Genomic DNA, 26310 nt, shown 5'->3' on the forward strand with positions numbered 1-26310 from the left:
CGTGTGGGACAGTGTCGAACGATTTACACAAATCCAGGTAGATGACATCAACTGCTCTACCCCAGCCATCACATCTTCATTGTGTAGATTTTAACCTGTTTTCTCAGGCAAATTTAACAGAAGCAGCTATGAGCAATGTTAAAACAATGGCATTTGTCCAAAATAGGAAATTGGATTGCAGAAATCTAGTGGCCATTTCTTACTACTCTAACTGCGTTTTGGACAGCTTGGTGTAGATCTTGAAGCAAATTCCGCACTTTTTTTCCACCCTCTTGACACAATATCAGTCAAGGTAGTTAGTCCTGTAAATGTTAAACTCCTATAAAGGTGTTTGTGTGTCTGTGATAAATAATTTCTCTAGTTCAAGTGAAAACCCAATCATTTCTTCTGTTGTGTTTTTTTTCTTGTTTAATCTTTTGAGTGAAATGTGATTGAAAACAAATGTTAGGCTCACGTCTATAGGGAAGGCTTTGCATGAGAAGTCTAGATTTTGAAAATTCTGTTCGCATCTCCCACTTTAAAATGGATAAATGTTGTACTATCAGTTTACTGAAATTACTTTTCATTTCAGTCCCAGCTCCAGCACTGTAAATGCCTCAGAAAATGTAGGGGCAGACAAACTAGATTCGGTGGATGAAAGCCTCATGATTTTAAGATGCAGGAGAAAGACAAATGGAGAAGATTGCCTTGAACATGGACTTGCAAATGTGTTAGTGGCTGTAGATTCTGAAAGATGTGAAGGATTCAGGAAAGGTGTTAGGAGTTCTGTGTAATACTTCAGAAATAAGCAAGTTAAATGTCCAGGACCATTCCATAACGATTCCTGTATAATAGAGGCTTTGAATAGCATGATGCTCTTTGCATTTCAGGTTTTATTTGTCATCTTTCTAGTGCTACCACTTCATTTGAGGAGGCTGTCAACTGAACTCTGCCTTTTAGCTCTTTTAAAAGCTGTTCCACTTTGCAAGACTTTGAAGAAGAAAGTGGAATTGCAGATATGCATGAATTGTGGCAATATTAACACATTCTGTATAGAGTTTCTGGCACTTCATATGTAAATATCTTTGAAGCGGTTCTGCCTACTTTCATCTGATGTTGTACTTGTTGCAAGCACTTCATTTAGTACAAAAAGTACCTAGAACAATGAGCACTGCCAGTACTGTAAATAGCATTAGTGGTAGGATAGTTGCTTTGTTCATTCTGTGTCTCAGTAAAAGCTGGTAATATATTAATAGTAACAACAACCAGTAACATACCAGGCCAACAGATACCAGCCTAAGTGTGTGTGTGTCAGTTCTAGTGCACATAGGGTACAGTTTTAAACTCTGCTGGCTTCAGGTTCTTTCAGCTATAGTCCCAAATAAAAAAAACATCTCTATAAAACTGGGCATTACTGATGAGACCTATCACTTTTATCTCTGGTATTTCTTCTGTTTTGCAAATACACTGGGAGAAATTGCAGGGATATCTTGGATGTCTTGGAGTATGTGCAAGTAAGCACCATCTTATTTTATGCTGTGGCTATTATGACTGTTTGGACAGTACTTGCCCATACTTGCTTGGATCTGCAAATTGTACATTTGGCTTTTAACCATGCTGAGAAACTGAACCTGATTAAGCACTCTAGGTTGAGTACCAACCTCAGGTGGCTTTACTAGTTGGCATCTGGACATCAGTGTGGGGATTATGGTTTGTTCTGTGTAGTTGCATCTCCAGCTACTGAAGTTTCTAATTCAGAATTGCTACCACTGGAAGCCAGGATGCAAGTGGTTTTCTATATTCAGTAAGATGAGGTCATGTTGTCACAGACTAACATTAATTAATATGCTGGTTAGCAATGGTCATCTTACCCTGTTCCTTTTTTCATCTAGATGGTCAGTCTCCTTTGCCACCTAATCATATTGCAAACACAAGAATCTATTTTTGGGCAGTGTGTTCCAGTTGAGATGAGTCCATCTGTATTTTTTTACTCTTGAACGTGACTATAGCATGTTACTTTAGACTCTTATCATCCCATGTAGTTTATATCTGGTTATTACAGATTTTGATATGGACTTTCATTCCTTTCAGAGGAATATGATACACTAAAGCAAAGCAAATCAAATTGTTCACTTAGGAGTGTGATGCAGACCATGTTTGTTCATGTTTATTCTTCATGTGCAGATCAAGAATTCATCTGTATTTGAATAGGGACTTGATAGTCCAGTTTTATCATAGAATGGTTTCTGCTGGAAAGGATCTTAAGATCATGTAGTTCCAACCCTCACCTGCCATGGGCAGAGGCACCTCATACTAGACCATGTTGCCCAAGGCCCTGTCCAACCTTGCCTTGAATGCTGCCATTCAAGGGGTTTTTTTTGCAACTCAGATTTTCCTGTTAAAGGAAATGATGGAAGAATTGAAGGCATACTGTGTGCTGCTGCACATTAAAGATTATTCTTGCCAGAACTATACAGGGTCATCTGAGATGCTGCTCCTTAGAAGAAGATGAAAATTCAGGTTGATACACCAGCTCTTGCAACCTTCTCCACTTAGAGAAGGTCTCTAACAGAAGCATCTCTGGTTCAACCCAGTAATAGGTTGTATGACTCGTTCTAGGAGATTCTGAGATAGGAATAGCGGGACTGAGTTGCACCAGGTTTAGTGTGTAGCAGGTAAACCAGATATCTGCTAGACTTTGACTTCTCCCTGGGTCTCAAAGGGCAGTTGTTACTCCTTGCAAGTATCCTTTGAGCATCTCTTCTTTCTTCAGGAAATAGTTTTCCCTTGTTAGAACTTCAGAACACCTGGGAAGCTGAACCAGTGTGATGCTTTGTGTCCCTGAAGTGCCTGATAATAAACTTACTAATTTTGTGGGGTCTGCAAAAGCGGCAATCTGATGGCTTGCTCTTAGACTGCTAGAGGCCACAGGACATGGTGTTTTGCTAATCTGAGCTAGTGTCAAAAGGATGAAAATATTAGCTTTTGTATAATTAACTTCATTTCTGTCAACAGACAAATTGTTTTGAGAACAACAGTGATAATGCTCCTTGGAATGAAAGTGTCTGCTCTGGTGAGAGGGAAGATACTAGCTTTAAACTTGTATTTTGGAGTACATTTAAGTGCTGTCTACACAGGAAAGATTTAAGTACAGGTTGGATGCAGGAGCCAGTTTACGTTTTGGAAACAGTGGTGCCTTACCAGTGCTGTGGTATACAGAGAGTTCAAAGCCAAACACCCCTGTTTGGTAAAATAAAAAGCCTGAAGGGTACTTCTAGACTTCAGTTTGAGGGCAGTCTTCTTAGTAAAGGTGAAATGGTGATGCGTCTTGGCTGCCTCCCTCCTAATAAATTAAACGTGCCTGGAAATGTTCCCAGGCACTGTAGGCAACTGGCTCAGGACTGCCGTGTCTGTATCTTTAAACTCTTAGGTGCCAGGGCAGGGTGGCTGCATCTGAACTGCCCTGTGTGAATCCCGATGGAGTGCGACTCACAAACCTGGGAATTGTGTGGGAGAACAGGACTTGGCACAGCCCAGTGTTGGGGGAATGTCCTAGCTGCTTTCTAGCATACATGATCATGTTCCCAGGGCCTGGGAATGTTTCCAGACAAGACTTAACTTATGAGTGCAGATGTTAGTCCTTGAATCTTCTGAGTTCTTTATGAACTAAGGCATAGAAGGACTCATCATATCACAAGGGGTCTAGTGTGCTTCAGAAAGGGAGGTTTAGGAGAGAATGCCTCCTAGTTATTTTGGGGCAGTAATTCTGTACTACTGAAAAGTCTGTACCTCCCTTTTAGATTGTTTGAACATCATTCAGAATGCACTCACCTTTCTAGCTGCCAGGGATGAGTAGACTAGTGTGCCCTCTATCAGCCTTTTGCTTGTGTATGAATGAGCATACTGTGGCCTTTCATGGGAGTGCTGTGTATGAAATACGCTTTTCACAGTTGTGAGGCATTTAATTTTGATTTGGTGTGCGTGTGAATATTCAGAGCCCTACTTTACGGTCTGGGTGACGTGGGGGGAACGGTCTTGCATCTTTTAGGCAGTGAATCTTTTATGTGAGCAGGGAAGTGGGGAGACCACTTTATTTCCTCCAGTGTTTTTTCCAGTGAACAGTAAAAGCTGTGTTCAGCTGATTTATTGATCATGTTGGATGATTTTGTGCATGCTTTTCAGTATTTGGTTGCAGGTTATTTTGGTTTGAGTGTAGTCCTGGAGTAGATGAGCTAGTAAAACACTGGTATTTATCCGAGCTCAAAGGAGACAAACATCCTGCAAGACAGCGTATCATAGAAGCTGCTGATTATACGAGCAGTTTTGCTCTAACTGATTATCTTTTTCTGTACCTCCTGGCCTGCCCTCCCTTTGCGGTGTCCTAGTTTAGTTGCAAGCTGCAGCTTCATCACACAGCCACTTCAGTATGGTTTTCTTTCCATAGGTTGTAGAATCTGCTGTCAATGTTAATAGTTTGAATATTTATAGAGAGAAGAAGTTAGCAATATAAAATACTGTTCCTGTTCATTATGCTTTCTCAGGGGCTGTGAAATTTTACTTTTGCACGTGCTATCTTAAAAGTCTTGTGAAGCGAATGCGTGGCATGTCATGCTTGCACCAGTGATGCACCCCACAATTTGGGGAACGTGTAATCTGAGTGACAGCATCAGCTTTGGAGTGCTGCTTTGTATGAAGGATCTGTTGTTCAAAGGTAGTATCCTGCCAGAGCTGACTATATCAATTAATATGCAGGAGGCTTTGTGTCTGCTAATTGTTCTTCTTATTTAATGTACATGATGATCTGTCTTACCACCAGTAGTGGTGCATATATAAAGACAATACAGTGCAGGGATGCTCCCCTGTGTCCCACAGGCTGTCTGCATGCCTTCAGGGCAACTATTTCAATCTTTCATGCAGCCCACTGTTATGGAAGCATTTTGGGAATATAAAAAAAGAGGTTACAGGCTTTGGTGATACAGTGAGGGTCAGTATCCTTCTTTATCCCACTCTTCTTGGAGAGCTGTGGTGGTGCCTGTGTCTGAGATAAGATGTAGCTTGTTCAGGAGAGTTGGCTTTTTGAAGCACTGAATATATGTTAGCGAATGGGCCTGCTTGTGGCTCTCTATTGCTCTCTAGGCAAAAAGGCATCTAGTATGAAATTTTGCTTGTGTACATAATCAGTAAAATATCAAAGGCCATATTATATGAAATACTTGTATTTGTGATAAATGCAAGCTGCTGCTCAGAATTACACTCTCGCTCCACCTTTGTAGTGCTTGTGTAGTTCCACTGTTCACAGAAGAACTGATGTGGCTGAAACCTAGCTCTCAAAAGGTAAATTTTCATCAGGTATGTTCTGTGATCAGCTAGCCAATTTACTGGTTTGGGTTGCTGCTCAACTGTACGGACACTTCATCCTCCTGGGGATGGTATTAGAAATGAGGCCTCTCACGGGCAGGCGAGAAGGGAATAAGAACCATTGATTCTCTTCATCAATAGCCCACACTTCTGTTTTGTTAAAGTGACAGTGGAATTGAGATGGGTGTCAGCCCTGAATGTTGTCTTAAGTACAGTGCTGTGCTGTCTGGTCTTTTCTTTCATAACACTAATAAATCCTCCCTGTGCAGGGAGGAGAAATAAGAAGACCTACCTCACCCCTCTTCTCTTAAGGACTCAATTCAAACTTGTAAGTGTATTTGCCAAGCTTAGGAGTTTAAATTTAAATCACAATGCCTATATTTAAAACTAGGAGTTTGGTGAACTTGGAGTCTTTTCTTTCTGTTGCCTTCTCTTTAAAGAGGTTATTTATTTTGAAGGCAGTGTAGCAGCCAGTCAGACTTCAGGCTTTGTAATAACAAAGTGGAGATGGAAATCACTTGCAAACCAGCTTCTCTTTGAGGTGCAAAGTCTAGTTGTGTATTACTTATATAAGCTGTCAGTTTTCAATGGTTGCAGAGCAAGTATACATTAGAGCTGAGCTTGATTTATGCTTCTGAAAGTCTGCTGCCCATTTATAAGCCCATGCTGTTTTCCTGCTTTGCTTAAATCTGCTGTTGCTTTTATTTTGTGCCTGTGACTGAAGGCTCCTTTTTGTTTCCTGTTGTGATCTTGTCATTGAATCAGTTTGGGAAAGAATTAGTTTTCTCTCCTTTCCTCCTGTTTGATTTAGCGATTAAAGTTTTATTATTCTACAGTTGAGTCTTAAAATACTATGCTGTAAACTTGTGTTAAACACTGTGTTTTGTATACTGTGGAAGAGGATATGTAGTTCTTCAACTAAGCAGACTACAGAAAATGGTGGAGTCCCAAGTTTTCCTGTTTTGGGAAAAGCAGCAAATGGGTATGTGCATGGAGAAGGAGAGTAATGCTTAAGTTGGTGGTATCTGAGAGTTAGACTGTGACACTCAGTTTTGGATGGCCTTTGTTTGAAGTCTTAGGGAGACTTATGTTTAAAACCAAAAAAAAAAAAAAAAAAAAAAAAAAAAAAAAAAAAGCCCAGAAACTACCCTTTAAAACTGAATTTTGTTAAGACCTGGGCTGAGGAAGTTTTGCCTGTTTTAAGGAGCATTACAACTGTATTTACTACTTGAAAACAGAGAACTTGTTCACCTCTTAAAACATTATCATTTACCTTGAATCATGTGTTCCATTTTGATAGCCTCCTTCATATAGAAAATATAGCATGAGATGTCAGTTTAAATGTAAGCCTAGCAATGCTCTATCTTCTATGTGAAAGGAAGTGTTCTGTACATTTTTCCATGTTTGACATCATGGTGTTTTGAATAACCATGTTCCATATTCATATCAAATTTTTGTTTTTGTTTTCAATTTATGCACAGCACTTGCTCTGAAATTTGGGGACTGAGTACACCAAACACGATAGATCAGTGGGATACAGCAGGCCTTTACAGCTTCTGTGAACAAACCAGGTGAATATTCTGCCCTCTCTCGCATCATAGAAATCTTGTGGGAGGGATTCGCTTTGGAGGGTCTGTAATGGGATGATCTAGTTGTAAAATAAGACAAAAATGCTTCCTAGGGCCTCTCATGGTACAGCATTTTAAAATACTTGCTTGCCAGTATAGAAATCCAAGTGTTCTCAGCTGATGTTTTGACCAATGAAACTCTTAATTCTCAATATTCCTGTTTCATACCAGTGCTATGGAAAGAATGGGAAGACTTGTTAAATGCAAGCTCTAATGTGATCTGGTATTTATATTAACAAAATTGGGAAACTTAATTCTTTAGGTCTAATCTTACAAAGTGTTTAAACTTCTTTGTATGCCACAAGCTTTCAGTTAAATCTTGCTAATTGGCTCAGATACAAGCTACTAAAACATTGTTTGTAAGTTCTTCAGTAGTTAATGGTGGGCAAATTCTAAACAGGGTCTTTATTTTTTTCATGTCACATTACTTGATTTGTGTATTGAGGTTTGTCTCCCATCCCATAACAATCATAAACATCTGCATTTGTGTAAGCATATGCAGTCTGTCTTAAAACTAGCAAAACATTTTCAGCTGGTAGCAAGGCAGATGAAGTCAAGAAGATAAACTGTACAGCCCTTACAAGATGTGCTTTCATGCTTGTGTGTTATACTGTCATGTGGATCACTTGGGCAGCTGACTGCTTATAGGCTTATTTGCAATACTGTGGGAATTCTTATGCTTAAAGACGTAAAACATCCATGCCACAGCAAAGCCTTGAGGTTTAGCAGTGGAAGGGACTGTTAAAATGTGTGATTGTTTTTTTTAACAACTGTCTTCTGAATTAAAAAAAAGTGTATGAAGTGATCATCCTAAATACTTGGTTGGAGGTAAAGTGGCTTTTAATGAAGTCTAAATTCACTGGCAGTAATTTGAGCAGCTCAAAAATAAGTTAAAACACTGCTTGATACCATCATTTCTATCCCATTTGAAGCCTTTTAATAAGAGTATAAATGTCACTAGCAGTGTCAACCCGCTGAATTCTCAGAATAACTAAACAACCTATGCTCTGTGTGTGTACAGTGTTGCTTAAGCAATCAAGAGTCAGCATACAGTCTGTAAATACTTCTCAATATTTTTGCCCTATAGATCCCTCGATGGCCGTCTGCAGGTATCTCATCGTAAAGGATTACCGCATGTTATTTACTGTCGTTTGTGGCGCTGGCCAGATCTTCACAGCCACCATGAACTTAAAGCAATTGAAAACTGTGAATATGCTTTTAATCTTAAAAAGGATGAAGTATGTGTAAACCCTTATCACTACCAGAGAGTGGAGACACCAGGTAGGAACACTTCTGACTTTCTGTAGCAGCACCTATACTCGTTCAGCATGATGTTTTAGATGACAAATAAAGGAAGATGATGCTTTCTCTTGCCAAAGGTACAATATTCTTAAAGATGCAACTTTTGAGAATACTATCCACCTGAAAGTTTTTAATAGCAAAGTTACTGAAAAATCTCTACAAATTTGGATACTCCAGATAAACCCTTCCAATACTGCTAGCAGTTTCCAGCTGGCTAAGTATTAAAAAGGATGCACCTCAGAAACTTATTTCTTCCAGTAACTAGCATACAATTATAGTAATAGCAGAACTGAGATTTAGAAAATCTAAAAATATCTGAAGAAACTTTAGAGGTTTTAGTTGGTTTGGGGGATTTTTTTTTTCCCTTTTAGCTCACAGAAGTGTGTATTTTGAGGGTCTCACGGATGCTTTGAAATTTGCTTTTTCAGTTTTGCCTCCTGTGCTAGTGCCACGGCACACTGAGATTCTGACGGAGCTTCCACCTCTTGACGACTATACCCATTCCATTCCTGAAAACACTAACTTTCCAGCTGGAATTGAGCCACAGAGCAATTACATACCAGGTATGTTTTCTACTTCCAACTGTACACAGTATGTTTAACATTGTGTCACTGATACAAAGATAATTTAATCCTTCTAAGTGATCAAATTACGTGAAAGATGCACCAGTAAATTAAATCAATTAGATTGCGTGTATTAATTCCAATGGAAATACCTGAACAGAGTGTTGCTTGCAGGACACAGTTCTGTGTGAAACCGTATTGCTGTGGTTTCACAATAGCTTAATTGGTTTCAATAGCTTAATTAAGATTCAGAATTCTAATGAGTGCAAAGTAGACCTTCACTTTATGCTTTAAGCCTGTTTTACAACCACATAGGGGTTGCCAAATGCTGTCTATTGGAGATTGAGTAGCAAAGTGCTGCTTGATCTTGTCACATATAGTAAGTATGTGGAGAAAACATTAAGTTGCAAAACAGTGACTTAAAAATGTTTTTACCTGTAGTTCACAGTCGATCAGGGTCTGCTTTGTGTATTTGTTTCTCTTGTGTGGAGTCTTGTCCTTTCAGTATGAAAGGACAACCTAACAATATTGAACTCTTAAAGAATTCCCTGTTCTCCACCCCAAAACAAATAGCCAGGCTAATCTGTTACAGTGCACCCGAAAGTCTATACCATTATTGAAACATAAAAACAGTGACCTTTTTTTCTTGCCCAGCTTCCTGTTTCCTGTCTCTACAGGAAGTTGTCTGAAGTGTAAAACCAAGCAAATGTGAAGTTTACTCATAAATGCTTATTGCTGCTATGTTATGAACAAGCTCAGAATTCAAATCTGGACTCTTCAAGGATAGGATGGCTGCCTTGAAATTCAAATACATGCAGTGTACACGTTTGAGATGTATCTAAACATCTTGGGATGTTGCTTGTGTTAAGTGTATCCAAGAATTGAAATGGCACCAAAAAAAATCAGTTAATTTGATCTTACCTGTTTAGTTGGTGCCACATTCGTTGCCACCCGGGGACGTTAAGGTGCTAGAAGCTGGTGTTGCTTTCCTAACTTATGTATACTTTTTTGAATCAGTGTGAGAGCTTTTGCTAGCATTTGCAAACAGCTTGTGGGAAAGCCACCATTTGAAAATCCATTTCAGTGGAAATGAGCTCAAGCAACTAGGTAGTTACTTGCAGGAAGTCTGTTCAAGGTGATTGCAGGTATTCGTGTGATCTTGCAATGTTTATGCAGCTAACCAAACCTTGCCTCCTTCCCTTTGTCACTGACACCCTCCTGTTATATCATGGCATCTTAATTTTATTTGACTTCCCTAACTTAATCTTGAGTACTTAGCTGAGTTTTGGTAACTCTTGTGTGTCTTGACAGCCTTCTTCAGAGAACTGTTTTCCTTAGTTGTAGGTTGCCACAACTGTGGTAGTTTCTCACCCCAGCACTCTCTCAGAACTTGGTCTGCAGTGAGGGTGATTTTGTCTACAGCTGGGAAGATGGTGGTCATGAAGATGCGACCCTTTGGGGCTGTATGCTCCCTTTCAGGTTATGGATGCCCTGAGTTGTTCAGAGTTCTGGCAGTGTTCAAGCTGTGCTAAGAGTTCCTAATGCCACACTTGAGCATTTATTTCCAGCTGTGATGGTGCTCAACCCGTGACCCTGAAATAGTATTAATACTAGGTGGAGGAAATATTCCCTGTTCAGACAGAGACTACATGCGGAAAATAATCTGTGCCAGAGTGCCTATATTAGCAACTGGAAACAGGAGGCATGGGTTGGATTGGAAGTGGTTATTAACCTTCTACCATGGCTCTGAGCTTAACTATAACAAATTATTTGGAGATGTGTGGAGTCTGTCACAACGAATTCTATAAAGATAATTCAGAACAAGTATGATTTTTGTCATCAATCTTTTTTGTAGCAGAAATTCCCCTAAATCATCCTTTTAAATGCTCACTCGAATTTTGTCACGTCTATAATTAGCACACTAGTTTTACAGAATGACCCAAAGATATTGTGCTTCTGGTTCATTTTTATTTAACTGACTTAATCTGGCTTCCTCTCACTGACTTCCTTCTGATCTTACTCTATTTCTGCAAATCTTAGACACAATATTTGATATAATTTGATTTTAATTTTTAAGCAAAAGGCTTCATCTTTAAAGTTCTGCTGTGTGGTAATAGTGTAATTAGATGTATTTAATCCCTCAGATGTCTTGGAGACAATTTTGAGGTGATAGTAGAGATAGTTAGCTTCAAACACTTTCACTAAAGAAATCCAGGTTTTGCCTTTAATATATAGGAAAAGATATTTGCTCAGTTCAAAGAAAATTATTTCCTGAAAGGCAGTTGGTTAATGCATTGTCTGGATTACAAAGTACATTTTGAATAGAGAAGAGGAACATCCATTCTCTCCTGGGTTTTGAAGGTATTTCTGTGGAATTAGACACAGTTTCTAGTATCAGAATGCTTCCAACTTATCACTGAGCTTACTTTAGTCTGTGAAACTCCATCTTAAAGAAAGCTAGTTAAAAGACTAGGCTGTAGTTTTCATAGAGTTTAGCAATGAGGTGATAATAATGATGGTGAATATGATAGAGCCTTTGTAGTGTGACCACTTAGATAATGTAGTTGTTATGAATGAATCAGTAGAATCAACTGTTTTGTAGTGAAGGTAAAATGGATTGGGGACTGAACTAAGAAATAACACTTAAATCTAGAAACTTATATAAGGTGTGGGAGGGCATCTGATCTGATGGTTATACTACAAAAAGACAGCTCAGGTGGTTGGTTGGTTGTTTTTTTTTTTCCTACAAGTCACCAGATAGGTGTTCATTTCATTTGTAATTCTACTAAATGTGAAATCTGATTATTACAATAGCAAAATTGTTACTCGCCGTAGTGAAAGTAATGGAACAAACAAGGATTATCTGCTAATTATATAACATGTTTGAGCAGTTGACTGGCAATACAAGAGATGTCACATTTTACATAGGCAAGTAATACATTTAACCCACTGGAAGAGGGACAGCAAAATGAAATTCCAGTTCAGTATTCAGGCATGATATGGAGCCCCTGAAGGCTTGAGGACAAGAGTGCTGAATTCTACATCCCTCAGATTTCCCCAGTCATTCACCAAATAGGTGAATTTCTGTTTGGTTGTTGGTTTTTTTGGTTGGTTTGTTTTTTTTCCAACAGAAACACCACCTCCAGGGTATATTAGTGAAGATGGAGAAACAAGTGACCAGCAGCTGAACCAAAGCATGGATACAGGTAACATTTAATTTTTTGCTGCTTTCAAGACATAGTATTAATAGTTGTGAACCCTATGTGGGGCAGACTGAATTCAGCCTGAATGCTGATGGCAATAACCCTCTGTATAACCAGGTGTGTTCTGTTTAAAATACCACTTTCCGATATTTTGTGAACAAAGTAATTTTTGCTAAGGGAATGCTTTTAAAATATTCTGTGCCATATTAAGTGCATTTCAGTTGTTTCATAAGAACATACAGGTCTAATTAGGTCTTCATCAGAAAGGCTTAAAATAGATTTTAATACCTAATTTTACTGTCTGGACAGAGGCTCATTGAAGCAAAAGGTCCGTTGGCCTAAACAAGTTACAGAAATGCTGCATTTTGAGAACTTGTCTCCTAACTGACAACCTTACCACTTCTGCCATGTTTTAAATAAGTTCTTGTATGGAAGGCTCTATTGGAAGAAGAGTAGAGACATTAAGTGTTTGTGTCTTTGCATGAAAGGATTTCTATGTAATTTGGTTGTCCTTAGACTTGGATAAATCACGGTTGATGTGCTGGGTAAGAATGTCCTGCTATGTGCTGGCAGACTTGTGTGTGTTTGGTTAGCTAATGTTATCAGCCTTTTTCAGTTAATTGAAATCAACTGCACTAGTTTCTGTAAGAGCTACAGTATTTTCTCACTATTTGACAATAGGTACCTTAATTAAAAAAGCCTCACAGCAGCTGTTGTAGGTATGTTTCTGTGCAGAGCTTCTCTTTATTTTATCTGCTAGTGTGGAAACCACATTTGAGAGTTTGTGGTTTTCTGATTGTTTTCATTCCTCATCCCAAGAAAGGATAAGTTCCTCAAAAGAGAAAATCCAGCTTGTTCCGTTGCAGGGATAAACCCTCTCCTTTGAGAACAGAGAGGCAGTCTCCCACTTGCTTTACCCACTTAATCTTACCTTTCTTTTTCCACTGAATTTTGGAAGAAATCACTGCATTCTCACTGGAGAAGTGCATAAATAAAGTCATGGTCACAGAGTGCACATGAAGCGAGACCTCTGCCAAATACAACAAATACTAAGATGTTAATTAAATCTTAATTTTATGAGGAGGTGTAGGTTCCCAAGAGTCTGGAAAATAAAATGTAATCTTCATTTAGACATGCCAGAAAATTGGTTGTAGGATTTCTGAGGCTTCTAGTTCCAAAGAATTGCAGTATAAAACTGTATCTAGATAATGGTTATGCCTACCCATCTGAAATAACAAGAATCATTTGCACTGAAGTCATGTGCTCTGTATTGCTTCAACAGGATCTCCAGCAGAGCTGTCTCCTAGTACTCTTTCTCCAGTTAATCATAGCCTGGGTAAGCTGGAAATGCATCTCATTGTTTCCCCGTGTGTAGTAACTTTATATATATATAAAGTACACATATATATAATTACATTAAAAATGAGAATGTGCTTTAAAAATTAGAGCTGTATAGTGAGGAGACTGAGTTGGCTTCCTCACAATAAACATAGTAGGGCTGGGTTAACAACTTGCTAACAAATACTCTCATTCTGTAACTGTTGAGATTCTAACAAAGAAGAAACAATAATACGGTTGTGTGTGGAATAGCATTTATAAAAGAAATAGTTTGAAGGACATTAGCCTATCCATAGTGCTGCCTAGACTTGCTGTCTCCCTTGTATGTGTGTTCTCCTCTGACATACTGTTTCACCTGTAACCACAACACAGTTGTTTTCCTCACATTAGTTGCCCACCTGCTTTGATCAGGTGCCATTGCTGTGTGTCTATATAAGTGCATCAGGAAGATCAGATTCCTTTGAGTTTGTTTAAGGAATAGTGATGGGATATATGATAGGAAAATGCTGTTTGGAGAGTTGTGTATGTAATTAGGGTTGGTGAAAAGAAGCAGCACAGGAAAAGCTGAGGATGCCCAGGGAAGGTACTGAGCTCTAGTAGGGGAGAGTAAAAGGAGATTAGAACTGCCTTTAGATAAAGAGGCAGTATAAGATCTAGTGTAATATGAGGGAACATCATTTTAATATTAATATTTTTTTCTTTGTGTTGTTCAGTGTCTGATAGTTTAATCTTTTAACATTGCTAAAATGTTTGCAAGTTATAAAAAGCCAACAGAAATGTCTCAATGTCTGGCACTCACAGCAACATTAGCTTAATAATTTTGCCGAGCAAGATGCAAGTACTAAACGAAATGAGCTGTGGTCAGATTAGATCATCCGTTCTTCCTCCTTTCCTTCGTGGAATATTGAATTTCATTCTGTTTACTAGGGTAGGTGAAAATGACAGCAATCAGAACATAATATGAGTAGTTTGAGGAGACTACTGCTGTCATTTCTACAAGAGACTAACAGCAGGTTAGATAAACTTCTTTTCAGCCTCAAATTCTATGTTAAGCTTGTCTCTTAATTTTCTTCTGGTTTTAGACTTGCAGCCGGTTACTTACTCGGAGCCTGCGTTTTGGTGTTCAATAGCATATTATGAATTGAATCAAAGAGTGGGAGAAACTTTCCATGCATCACAGCCTTCCCTGACTGTAGATGGCTTTACAGATCCATCAAATTCAGAGCGATTTTGTCTAGGTCTGCTTTCCAATGTGAACCGAAATGCTACGGTGGAAATGACAAGGCGACATATAGGTAAAAATCTCTGATCTTTTAACTGTTTAATTTCATTTTAACATTGAATTATTAGGAATGATCCACATAGGATGGGTAGACCTTTGTCGTGGGATCCTTTCACCCTTGTGCAGCCAGCCATTGAACTTCTCTCTCATGGCTTTCCAAGGAGAGCTTGATCTCTCTTGCTAAGGACAGTAGTGGAAAGACACAGAGGTCACCATTTCTGAAACTGAGGGGAAATGTAGCATCTTCTGCTACCATAGCCAGTTGCAAATGGGAAGAGTTACAGCGATGGCTGGAGCTGGAAGGAGCTGCCTTTCCTTAGTCAGTAGCCACTTAAGGCAGCACCAGTCACAGAGCTCTTAGGTTGAGAGCAGCACCAGAGGAAGCCACTTAGCTCTATGGGATCTCTGTTGCTCATGCTGCTGTTCTGCAAAAAGAAAGTGCACCAGAGCATCCTGAGGGGTAGGTTTTTGGCTTTCAGGCTCCTTGTTAGACCACTGCCCTAGGTATCATTTGTATTCAGAGTTGTTCATAATTGAAATTTAAGCTTTAATTATAAAATGTTAACATGTTGCTTAGTTTATTCTAATTTATGAAATATAGAATGGGCTTTCTACTTCTTGAATTCTTTTCTGAAATGGGAAAAGCTGCCATTGAGATAATGTGTTTTAACATCATAAAGGTTTTCCTTGTAGTGGCTAGTAAAGAATATTGTTTTCCACGATGCAGCAATTTAGCTTTAAGCTCAATGAACTACTTTATTTTTTCATGGATTCTTTTATTTAACATAATTGATGAGATCTTTTTTGATTTTGCTTTTTAGTAGAAAAGTTCAACCACTGAAGTAGAACCACAGATTGGTTTGTGTTGGAGGGACCCCAGAGCTCATCCAGGTCCAAGCTCCTGCCACAGGCAGGGACACCTTCCATTAGAGCAGCTTGCTCCAAGCCCCTGTGTCCAACCTGGCCTTGAGCACTGCCAGGGATGGGGCAGCTACAGCTTCTCTGGGCACCCTGTGCCAGTGGCTTGGCACCCTCGCAAGGAAGAACTGCCTAAGATCTAACCTAAATCATCCACTATCAGCTTAATGACAGCCACACTCACAAGATTTTCGTTTGTTTTTATTTTTACTAAAAAAATAAAATAAAATCTTTTCAGTAGAACCTTCTGACTCCCTTGATACCAAATATAAATGCTTGTCTGGTAAATTCTTAGATGGGCAGAAGTTCAAGTTATGGCTGTACTGACTAATCAAAGTGGTCAATGATGAGGAAAAGCAAAAATGAAAGGAGAGCTGTCTCTTTATAGAGCAGCTCATATTTTGTTCTGAAAATAGTTTTAGGGAAAAAGAGGAAGAGAAACTGTGGCCTTTAAAAGACCTGACAATTATAAACAGTTTGCTTTATCAAAAGATCAGTTGTACGTTGCTTAATTATGCTAGAAATGACCCATATGGGTTTTTTTCCACTTAAAGAGAACAAGATCACAATTTAAAATTGAACAATAGGGTATTTTAGGGATATATTTTTGTAGTAGGGTTAAATAAAGTCATGTTGTTTTTGTTAAAGTAGCACAGAGAAAAGGGGTATGCAGTGGGTTGTGAAATAGTGTGGGTGCATGTAAGCTGAGACCGTTGAAGTGGTGTGCTTGTTTTCTTTTTTTTTTGCCATAGTGGCCTGTGACACTTCACATGTAACACTTCTTAATATTAGCACAGGTTTTAATTCTGAATCTAACCTTTTAACTTCAATTCTGGCACTTCTTTAAATGAAAAGGTTGTTTGGGAACAAATGCTTCCTAACTTGGATTTGATTACAAGTCATTATATGGCTAGAAGACTCTGTCTCACTCTTGACCAAAAATCATTCTGCTTCTCCTTCAAACTTTGTGTATTCATTGGAGGAAAATGCCAGTTTAATTGTGCTTTGGTCCTGCTACAGCTGTGAGCCCAGCAGTGTGGTCCTGTAGATAACACATTTCTGCTTCTGCTGTAAAGGAAAATCTTGGCCTTCTGTGGAAGAAAACACTCCCTTGTTTGTTAATCTGCTTGGGTCATATCATAATTAGAGTTCCTTTAAATTCTTCTCCAGGCCGGGGAGTGCGTCTCTATTACATCGGTGGAGAAGTTTTTGCTGAGTGCCTAAGTGATAGCGCGATTTTTGTTCAGAGCCCCAACTGTAATCAAAGATATGGCTGGCATCCTGCAACTGTGTGCAAAATTCCTCCAGGTTAGTAGCCTACCACAGGTCTCATGTAAAAGTATCTAGTGAATACATTCAACTGGATGACATTTGATTTCCTGTTGATAGCTTGTTCACAGTTTTGGGCTTCTCTGTAGCAAACACAAATATTCATTGATTGTATTCTTGACTTTTTTTCTTTATAGGATGCAATCTGAAGATCTTCAATAACCAGGAATTTGCTGCTCTTCTGGCTCAATCTGTGAATCAGGGATTTGAAGCAGTTTATCAGCTTACTAGAATGTGTACTATTAGAATGAGTTTTGTTAAAGGATGGGGAGCTGAGTACCGGTAAGAGGAAAAAAACACAAAAAAACCTTTTCTTTTAGAGTTGTTAATTTTTCTTTTTTTTCACTAATACACTATTTCTTTCTGGCTTGAAACCTATACATACAGAGTTCTCACTGCTACTATAGGTATGCTTACTGTAAGTTGAACCTGTATTTTCCTTTTTTTCCCCTCAGCTTTGTTGCTCTGAAGTCATAAAGAGTGGTAAACTAATTTTAGTATTGTATCGAAGTGGGCTGTTGATCAAGGAATGACATCAAAGTTGTGTTTCCTCACTTGGTTGTGCCTGCTTGCTTATTGTGGGGAAATCACTGACAGCATCTGGGAGTTTCACAGTTTGTGCTGTGAGATTATTTGCTGTCTGTTGGTTGTGCAGTCATTTTGGCCTCTGTCCTGTTATATATATATATATATATGTATGTATGTATGTATATATATATGGACTATAAAAAAGTTCATCAGGTTTTGGTGTGGGAAGTAGTTGATAGTACCCAATAGAAACGGAGTCACTTGGAGTGCATGCTGCAGAATAAAACAGCTGGAGAACATACATTTAAGAGGTGGGACATATTTTGAGACTCATAGTGGAAAAAAACTTTGCAGGAGTGAAATGACTGTTTGTGCAATAAAACTGCTAAAAACAGGTTTCTGAGTGGAAAAAATAAGTCTTTTATCTGCTTTGGAATATGTTCAAATTGCATTCTCTATTAGCGCAAACTTAAGAGCTGTAGTTGAGGACAGTGCCTGTTTTTAATCTAGTTTGGGAATTTGGGAAGGAAAGAAATTGACTTCTAACTGAGTGGTATTAAAGATCTCTTTATTTTGGAGAGCTGGAAATGTGGTTTTAAGCAGATCTCTTAAACCTCCCTAGAAACTGTCCACTGAAAGAATGAAGTCTGATATACCAATACCCTATTGCAATATATAATTAATTTTTGTTTAATCTGTATCATTTCTGAAGTTGAATAATGGCATGTTGGCTCCATTGTGAATCCTGGGGGTTTGATTCTTGTGTCTGCTCTTGAAATAAAACATGTAAATAGTAGTGTCAGTACATGGGGAGGCTTCCTGGCTACATGAAGCCAATTTTGTAAAAGCCTAATTAGATGAAATCAGAAATTTGAGTAATGGAATAAATTGGTACTTCTCTGTTAGCAAGAGGTACACAAGAAAGAGTCTGGCTCAAGTTTAAAGAACTGTTGGATTTGGCTTAAAAGACTGTGTATACACTTAGGCATAATTAAATACAACATTCAAATCAAACAGAAGAAAGGCTTAATCAGTCAGATTATATGGAGACAACTTGAAGTGAATGGAGTGTAAATTCTGGGTTAAAACAGTGGCGAGGCTTTTGGTAAAGTTATTTTTAAGGAGAGAGAATGGTCTTCTTAGTAGTCTATAAACCATTCAGAGATCATAGGATTGGAAAAGCTGCAGTGAAAACACTGCTGGAACAGAACAGAAATTGATTATTGACAAAATGCTGAACTAGTTTCTTTGCGTCTCTGTTTAAGATGATACTAATAAATTATTGATGCAGTATATTTGTGAGTTATGCTGGAGTTGGATTAAAACAAGAAGAGGTTGCTCCTGCAAGCACAACCTTGAATTGTAATGAATTTAGTCTGAGTTGTCAACAGACCAGAAAGCACTGTAATAATCCATCATTCTTATTACAGTTTCCATGCCTCATGTTTCTTATTGAGCAGGCCTTGGCAAAGTCAAAGCATTGCTGGCATTTAAGTCATATGGTGTATGTGCATAAACGAGCAGGTATGGCAAGATGTTGCGTCGTATAAGCTTGTGGACAAAATAGCCTGTATCGCTTGGTACATGTTTACTTGAATTGGAGATGATGGTAGAAGTTGTGTTTAATTGCCAAGTGTTCACGTTGGCACAGAAACTATCCAGCTCTAGGATCATCTTCTGAAGAAGGTTAGGTAGGAGGTGATCACAGCAAAGGGACGTAGTGGTAGATGAACTGAAAGTCCATGGGGTAGAAATGGCTTAGTTTTACCTTTGAGTTGGCTGCTAAGTGACTGTCATTATTTTATCAACCTTTGTCAGCATAGTGCAAAGCCAGGGTTGTTGAACAGAACCAGTTGTAAAATTTGGAGGAAGTGTGTTATGGAACACATTGTAGGGGAGTTGACAGCAGTGGAATAATGAACTTCCTTCTTTGGGAGAGGATTCGAGAGTAAATGGAATTATATTTCCTGTGGTTTAGGTTGTTATTCTGTTGGATCACTTTTTTTTGGCATAGGCATTTGGGGCTGAGATAACAATGTTTTTTAGAGTGCTGAGAGCACAGACCCCAGGTCTTCTCCTAGAAAATGTGAAACTACAACTTTTGAAACCCATCCTTTTGCTACCTTAATCTTTCTGCCTTTTCAGTTTCTCTGTTTATACAAACAGATTTCCTTAAAGCAAAGGGTTACAGTGCCAACAGTAAAAATGTAGGGGCTGGGTTTGTGTCTGACTAATCTGCTGCCTCTGAATCTTAATGCCTCCTTGCTTTGACTTTGGGGTGGCTAGAATTACTAGGAAAAACTGGCCTAGCAACAGTAGTCTTGCCAGTCTACGTTGGGAAAACTCCCATGCCTGGAGTGGGTACAGTGAAATAACAGGATTTTTCAGCAGAGTATGTCAAATACAGATTTCTTTACTTTGGAGATGAGAAGGAAGATTTTTGAATAACAGATCTCTGAAACAAGTTTATATGGCAAAGTGAGTGAAGTTTTTATGGTTGTCAGCTCTTCATCTTTGCTAAGGCTTGCTATATGGTGTTTAATTAGGAGAAAATTATGGGCAAGTTTATATAGAAGACAAGGGGAGCAGTTTTTACCGAAGTTGTTTGTTTGTGTTATCATGTTGCACAGAACACATGTAGAAGTGTGAGATCACAGCAAATCAGAGATAAAGTTTGGTGTTCCTTTGAGATAGCATCAGCTAGTGCAGTATAACAACAGAGTCTGTTTTGACATAGGTTTTCTGACAACATCTAGCACTTCTACGTTTATCTTGTTGATTGCTCCAGAAAGCAAGACCTTTATGATCAGCATAGAGTTGTGGCAGCCAACACTTCCTGACTTCCCTATTCTTTATTTTATAGGCGGCAGACAGTAACAAGCACTCCCTGCTGGATTGAACTTCATCTGAATGGACCTCTGCAATGGTTGGACAAAGTGTTGACTCAGATGGGCTCCCCTTCAGTACGCTGCTCCAGCATGTCATAAAACTCCTTCCTCCTTTATCAGTGGGTTAAATACTGAGTCCAATCAACAGACTTACTATAACTGCTCTTCTGTCATAGTAGTTGTGTGTGGTCCCTATGAACTCTTTACTATCCATAAAAAAAGTTTCTAAAAAAAAAAGAAAAAAAAGAAAAAACAAACCAAAAAAAAGGAAAAAAACTACAAACAAAAAAAAAAGCCAAAAAAAACCCCAACAAAAACAGCACTTGAGGTCTCATCAGGTAAAGCACCTTGTGGATTCTGTTTCCTATACTCTGATACTAGATGAAAACTTAGTGTATAGAAATGCCTTCAGAAAGAAGGGACAGTTATAAAGACTCTTAATGGTGTTTTTATTGGGTATATAATTGAGTGTCCTAATGGTTTATCAATAACATGAATAGCTAAGTATACATACATGATCTCAAATATCACACTATTGTGCTGTTCTACATTTTAGTTCTCATAAATAGTAGTTCGGGTTTTTTGTCTGGGGGGGGGCAAATCTCTCATGAAATTCCAACACTCTATTCCTTTATTCTTTTGTATTTTTTATATAAGCAAGTTTTCAAGTTGTCCTAAGCATAAAAACAGACTTTCCTTGTAGAAAAGCTTAACTTTTTGCTGCCTTCTTAAAAAATAAAAAAAATAAAAAAATAAAATCCCTCTATTGGAAGGGAAAGAGAAATGTCTTGAGATTCATCTGCAAAGTCTTAAGACACTTTATATACTTAATGGGGCCTAAAATGAATTCATACTATAAATTATGACTGTCCATCTCACTAAGAGTCTACTTCTCTCTACTCATCTGCATTGATGCATCTATTGCCAACAGTATTGCTGTACTGATGTAACTTGGAACTTTTTTTCTACTTTGAATCATAGAGTCATAGAATCATAGAATCATAGAATGGTTTGGGTTGGAAAGGACCTTAAGATCATGTTGTTCAGATCGCCTGCCATGGGCAGGGACGCCTCACACTAGATCATGTTCGCCCAAGGCTCTGTCTAACCTGGCCTTGAGCCCTGCCAGGGATGCAGCATTTACCACCTCTTTGGGCAAACTGTGCCAGTGCCTCACCACCCTCACAGTAAACTTTCATTATAATCAGTGTGTGTTTTCCTCATAGAATAAGAATTTTACTGTAGCATTGGACACTGGATTAAGTACACAAGGTGGTTGGCTTACTCCTTGCATCTGTATTTTTTTCATTAAACATTTTTAGTTTTTGAAGCCAAATACCTTTAAAAATCCTTTCCCAGAGTAAACTAAACTCTTTCGTATAAGTTTTAAATAGATGCAGCTTCTTAACATATTTCAGTAATAGAATTTAAATTTTTGAACCGTGTGGCTTTGTTTAGCTTACTTGCATACCAGATCATACGCATTCATTATGTCATAATGGGCCTTGTTATTAAAAGTAGTTGCTTCTGCAAAACCTCTAGGATAGTGGTTGCTGAGGTATGAGCAGCGAAGGAGGACCTCCAGGTTCCTCATGACAGTGCATGTTATTGTCAACCCTTGGACACTACAGCTGCACCATACTAAAAATATTCTGAAATATATCCTACAAATAAGTCTTTTGGGGAAGGTTGGGAAACTGTATAGAAGGGTTATTCTGACTTGAAAAATACACATTTTACTAACAATCTTGTGATCTAGCTGTCTGTCATTCTTTTGTTATTGTGGCAGTAGCGGGATTGCCTTTGTCTGTTTTTCCCATCGTTTCATCCATTGCACTAGCACTGTACTCTGCAAGTACATCTAGTCATAACTTCAGCTTTGAGAACAAAATGTGGCCAGTGTTACAGCTTTTAATCAGTTGACCGAATTGATGATAGTGGTGGATATGTTTATGCCATAAAGATGAGGACATTGAAGCAATACCAAAAATCAAACCTTGAAAATATGGGCCAGATATGTTTAAAAAAAAATAATAATGGCAAAGCAGTTTGTGCTAGTTTTACCAGTAGACTAATGTATTGGTAGAACTTGTGAACCTAAGAAATAAGCTTCATGCGTGTTGCGTTTGCCTAATATGTGAACACACTAATAAAAGTTTTAATTCTCACAATGATAGTTGTGGGGTTTTATTAGCATTTATATTATTGCTGTATATATTTTCTGTTGAAGGATAGGAATCACCCTAATCCACCTAAATAAATGGCATGAGTGTCCTGCATGTTGTGGCTGGAAAAGTGTAGTTTAGATGTTAAAACCAGTTCTTTATACAGCTATAGTGGAGGTTCTGGATCTTTGTGTGTTCAGTGATGCAGACTTCTACTCCAGTCGTAGAATCACAGACTGGTTTGTATTGGAAGGGACCTTAAAGCTCACCTAGCTCCACTCTGCCATGGGCAGAGACACCTTCCACTAGAGCAGGTTGCTCCAAGCCCCATCCAACTTGGTCTTGAACACCGCCATTTACCACTTATTTGGGCCACCTGTTCCAGTCTCTCACGACTCTCATAGTAAAGAACTTATGTATCTAACCTGAACTTCCCCTGTTTCCATTTGACCTCATTACCCCTGTCCCATCTCTACAGTCCCTAATGATGAGTCCTTCTCCAGCATTCTTGTAGGCCCCCTTTAGATACTGGAGGAGCTGCTCTGAGGTCTCCACGCAGCCTTCTCTTCTCCAGGCTGAACAGCCCCGACTTTCTCAGCCTGTCTTCAAACAGGAGGTGCTCCAGCCCCTGATCATCCTCATGGCCTCCTCTGGACTTGGTCCAACACCTCCTTGTCCTCCTTACGTTCAGGCCACCTGAACTGTACACAGTGCTGCAAGTGGGGTCCTACGAGACTGCAGCAGAGGGGCAGGATTCCCTCCCTGAGCTGCTGCTCACGCTCTGGGGGTGCAGCCCAGCACACAGGGGGGTTCTGGGCTCAAGTGCTCACTGAAGCCGGGTCATGGGGAGCTTCTCCTCACTCGACACCACTCAGGGCTCATCTTAACCTCTGCCCAACCTGTAGCTGTGCCTGGAATTGCCCTGACCTATGTGGAGAACCTTCCCCTTATATTAGTTGAACTTCATGAGGTTGACATTGGTCACCTCTCAAGCATGTCAAGGTCCCTGTGAATCCCATCCTTTCCCTCCAGCATAGCAAATGAACAGTGCAGCTTAGTGTCATTGGCAGACTTGCTGAGATCAAATTTGTTAAAGCAGTTACTTTTTTCTGCCACAATCAAAATCGCATCCTACTAGCTCAAATGTGTACTTTCACCTGTGAAACTGATCAAGAACCACTTGTCTCTTAGGAGCGGTTGTGAAAGACTCAGTTGCATTTATTATGCTTTTGTGCATTCTTTCCTCAAATCAGTTGGGTGACCAAATTCTGTAGCCTCCTTGTACAAATTTCTGTGTGGTTCTTTCAGTTATGGCAATGTTACTTGCTCTGCCTTGAAAATGGTGATAACCTTGACTGTGCCCCTCTTTTTAGTGCACGCTTCCAAATAGTGTACAAGGATGCTGCAGATGTTATCTGTGGCCCTGTGGTGCTTCCTGCCTGCAAGGCCATCTCAGTCTGTGAGTCACCTTGGTTTGGCTCCTGTTAGAACCACTGAATTATCCTCTCCAGTCGTTACTGTTTGTCATGGTTTAAGCCCAGCCTGTAACTCAGAACCACACAGCCATTCCTCCCCCTGCTCCTGGAGGGATGGGAAGGAGAATGAAAAGAATGTAACTCCCATGGGTTGAGATAAGAACAGTCCAATAACTAAGGTATAACACAAACCACTACTGCTGCCACCAATGATAATGATAACGGAAATAACAAGGGAAGAGAATACAATCGCTCACCACTCGCTGACCGATACCCAGCCCGACCCGAGCAGTGATCTAACCCTTCCAGGTGACTCCCCCCAGTTTCTATACTGGGCATGATGTGCTGTGGTATGGAATACCTCTTTGGCTAGTTTGGGTCAGGTGTCCTGTCTCTGCTTCCACCTAGTTTCCCCTCCTCCCTGGCAGAGCATGAGACTCAGAAAGTCCTTGGTCAGACCAAACATTACTGAGCAGCAGCTAAAAACACTGGTTTTATCAGCGCTGTTCCCAGGCTGAAAGTCAAAACCACAGCACTGCACCAGCTACTGAGAAGGAGAAAAATGACTGCTACTGCTGAACCCAGGACACTGTTTCAGCCACAGCTTAGTGGAACAAGGGAACTTACCTGCATTCAGAATGTTTGTTTGCCTGTATTTCATATAGATTCCTTTTGGCAGCTCTTGAGTAATTTTAACCTACTCCTGTTTCTTCAAGTTTCTTTCTGACTTACCGCATTGCTGTTCTGCTCTTCCTCAAAATCTGACCCCTGCCTACTCAAGCATCTTAATGCGGAATGCCTGTAGGACATAAGGAGAGCGACTTCATCCTTCTCTGCCAGTCAAAGTACTGATGTCTGAAGGTCAAATGAAAAGTGGATTATCTTGGTGGTTTTGTGAGGTGATTTTGTTAAATAAAACACCAGACAGGGAGTGTTCAACTGGAAATACTTTTAAGTATGGGTAGCCAGTTGCTTACCTGTATTGTGAAGCTGAAAGAGCTCTGTATGTAACTGTTGCCTTGAGTTTGGCGTGAGATTCCATGCACTTGGGTTCTCATCTCTCTCTTGTCACCACCAGCCCTGTCTGAGCTTGGTTTTCATAGTCAAGTAGTAAAAAATTGGGTAGTTGATGTAAACAGCTGAGCCCCAAAATTACTTTTGAGTTGCCTTTTAGCAGCTTGGATAAACTGAGCTAACGTTTCGGAATCCTTCCCCCTCCACAGAAGAAATCAACTTAATGTGGACGTTGTTTTAGGGCTAAGGCTTTGAGAGCAGCATCATATGCCTGGACTGTTTCACCTTTACTGTGAGAATTGATAGTTAAGCATCATCTCTGTATTTCCTCCTTCCTTTTTATGCATGTTTTCTACCTGGGTGATAAGCTCTGTGCAATGAGAACTCTCTGCTGTTACTTTAGCATCTTGCATGGAGTACTTTAGCTTCCAGATGCTATTACACAAATCTAGAACATGGGGAGAGCTATGGTGTTTTCTGGTTCTTACTAAGGACATTGTGCTTCGTCAGAACTGAACCACCTTGAGACTCACTGCAGACAAGCAGTGCTAACTAGCTTCACTTCAGACTCCTTGTAGAATCAACAAGGAGAGGTGAAGTCTGAATATCAGGCTCTGCATTGCTCTCTGATAGAGAAGCTGTTGTCTTGAACTGGTTTACACAAATCACAACTACTGTATTTCACCAAGGTTTTTATTTTCATCTGTCCAGCTTGGCTTTTCCTGTTGAAGTGGGAGAGTGTGAAATTTTGGGAGTTTGATAATCATCTGCAGCTCTAAATTGTTGGCACAGAGAACTGTGTTTTGTTTTAACCTTCAAACTTGTCATACTGCGTTGTGGTTACGGCTTTTTTTAGCATTGCAAACTGAAATTTTACTGCAGCTGGGTTTTGACTTTAAATATTGTGAAATACAGGATTTCACTATACTCCACCCACACAATGTTTTACTTGAGTACAAAGCAGTGCTGCTCTTAACAAAACAAGTTTGACTATAACCAAAGCATCAATACTCACTCTGAAGAGTCAATGGGGTGCTGTCTGCATTAGAAGAATAACACGTATAGCAAGTAACATGACAGCTGTGTTAGGAAGTGTTTCCAAAAGGGTCTGCTAATGGAATTTGGTTGCAACTGGTCTGAAAGTTGATTGCTGTTACAAAGCTATTAATGAAATGTATTTTTTCCCAACTGCTTAAGCTTGGCTAGTAGATGACCGTAATAAACTTTATTAAAAGAAGCAACTTAAAAATAACCCTCAATCATCTTGGCCCCTTTTCCATCCTCTCTTGGGTATAAATTTTTCTAAGTAAGGTTGCTGTTCCTTCTCTTGGGAAAGCAGA

General features: G+C 39.3%; 1 protein-coding gene across 2 annotated transcripts in view; it reads left to right on the forward strand.

Annotated features, from left to right (window-relative positions):
- Positions 1-22487, forward strand: part of LOC133213464 (mothers against decapentaplegic homolog 2) — a 52019-nt gene extending 29532 nt beyond the window's left edge. The window contains exons 3-11 of one of the 2 annotated variants that reach the window (XM_061355679.1): positions 6819-6908; positions 8053-8246; positions 8696-8830; positions 11962-12036; positions 13316-13369; positions 14454-14666; positions 16742-16879; positions 17038-17182; positions 20292-22487. In XM_061355679.1, the coding sequence (XP_061211663.1) occupies positions 6819-6908; positions 8053-8246; positions 8696-8830; positions 11962-12036; positions 13316-13369; positions 14454-14666; positions 16742-16879; positions 17038-17182; positions 20292-20415 (1168 nt within the window). In that variant the 3' untranslated portion in view covers positions 20416-22487. The remainder of the gene's footprint in view (positions 1-6818; positions 6909-8052; positions 8247-8695; positions 8831-11961; positions 12037-13315; positions 13370-14453; positions 14667-16741; positions 16880-17037; positions 17183-20291) is intronic. The other variant, XM_061355680.1, reaches the window with a different exon arrangement.
- The last annotated feature ends 3823 nt before the right edge of the window (positions 22488-26310 follow it).

This window comes from Neopsephotus bourkii, unplaced genomic scaffold (genome assembly GCF_033783945.1).
Source record: "Neopsephotus bourkii isolate Nb327-2 ecotype Australia unplaced genomic scaffold, CSIRO-AGI_Nbou_v1 NB_827, whole genome shotgun sequence".
Taxonomy (NCBI): Eukaryota; Metazoa; Chordata; class Aves; order Psittaciformes; family Psittacidae; genus Neopsephotus; species Neopsephotus bourkii.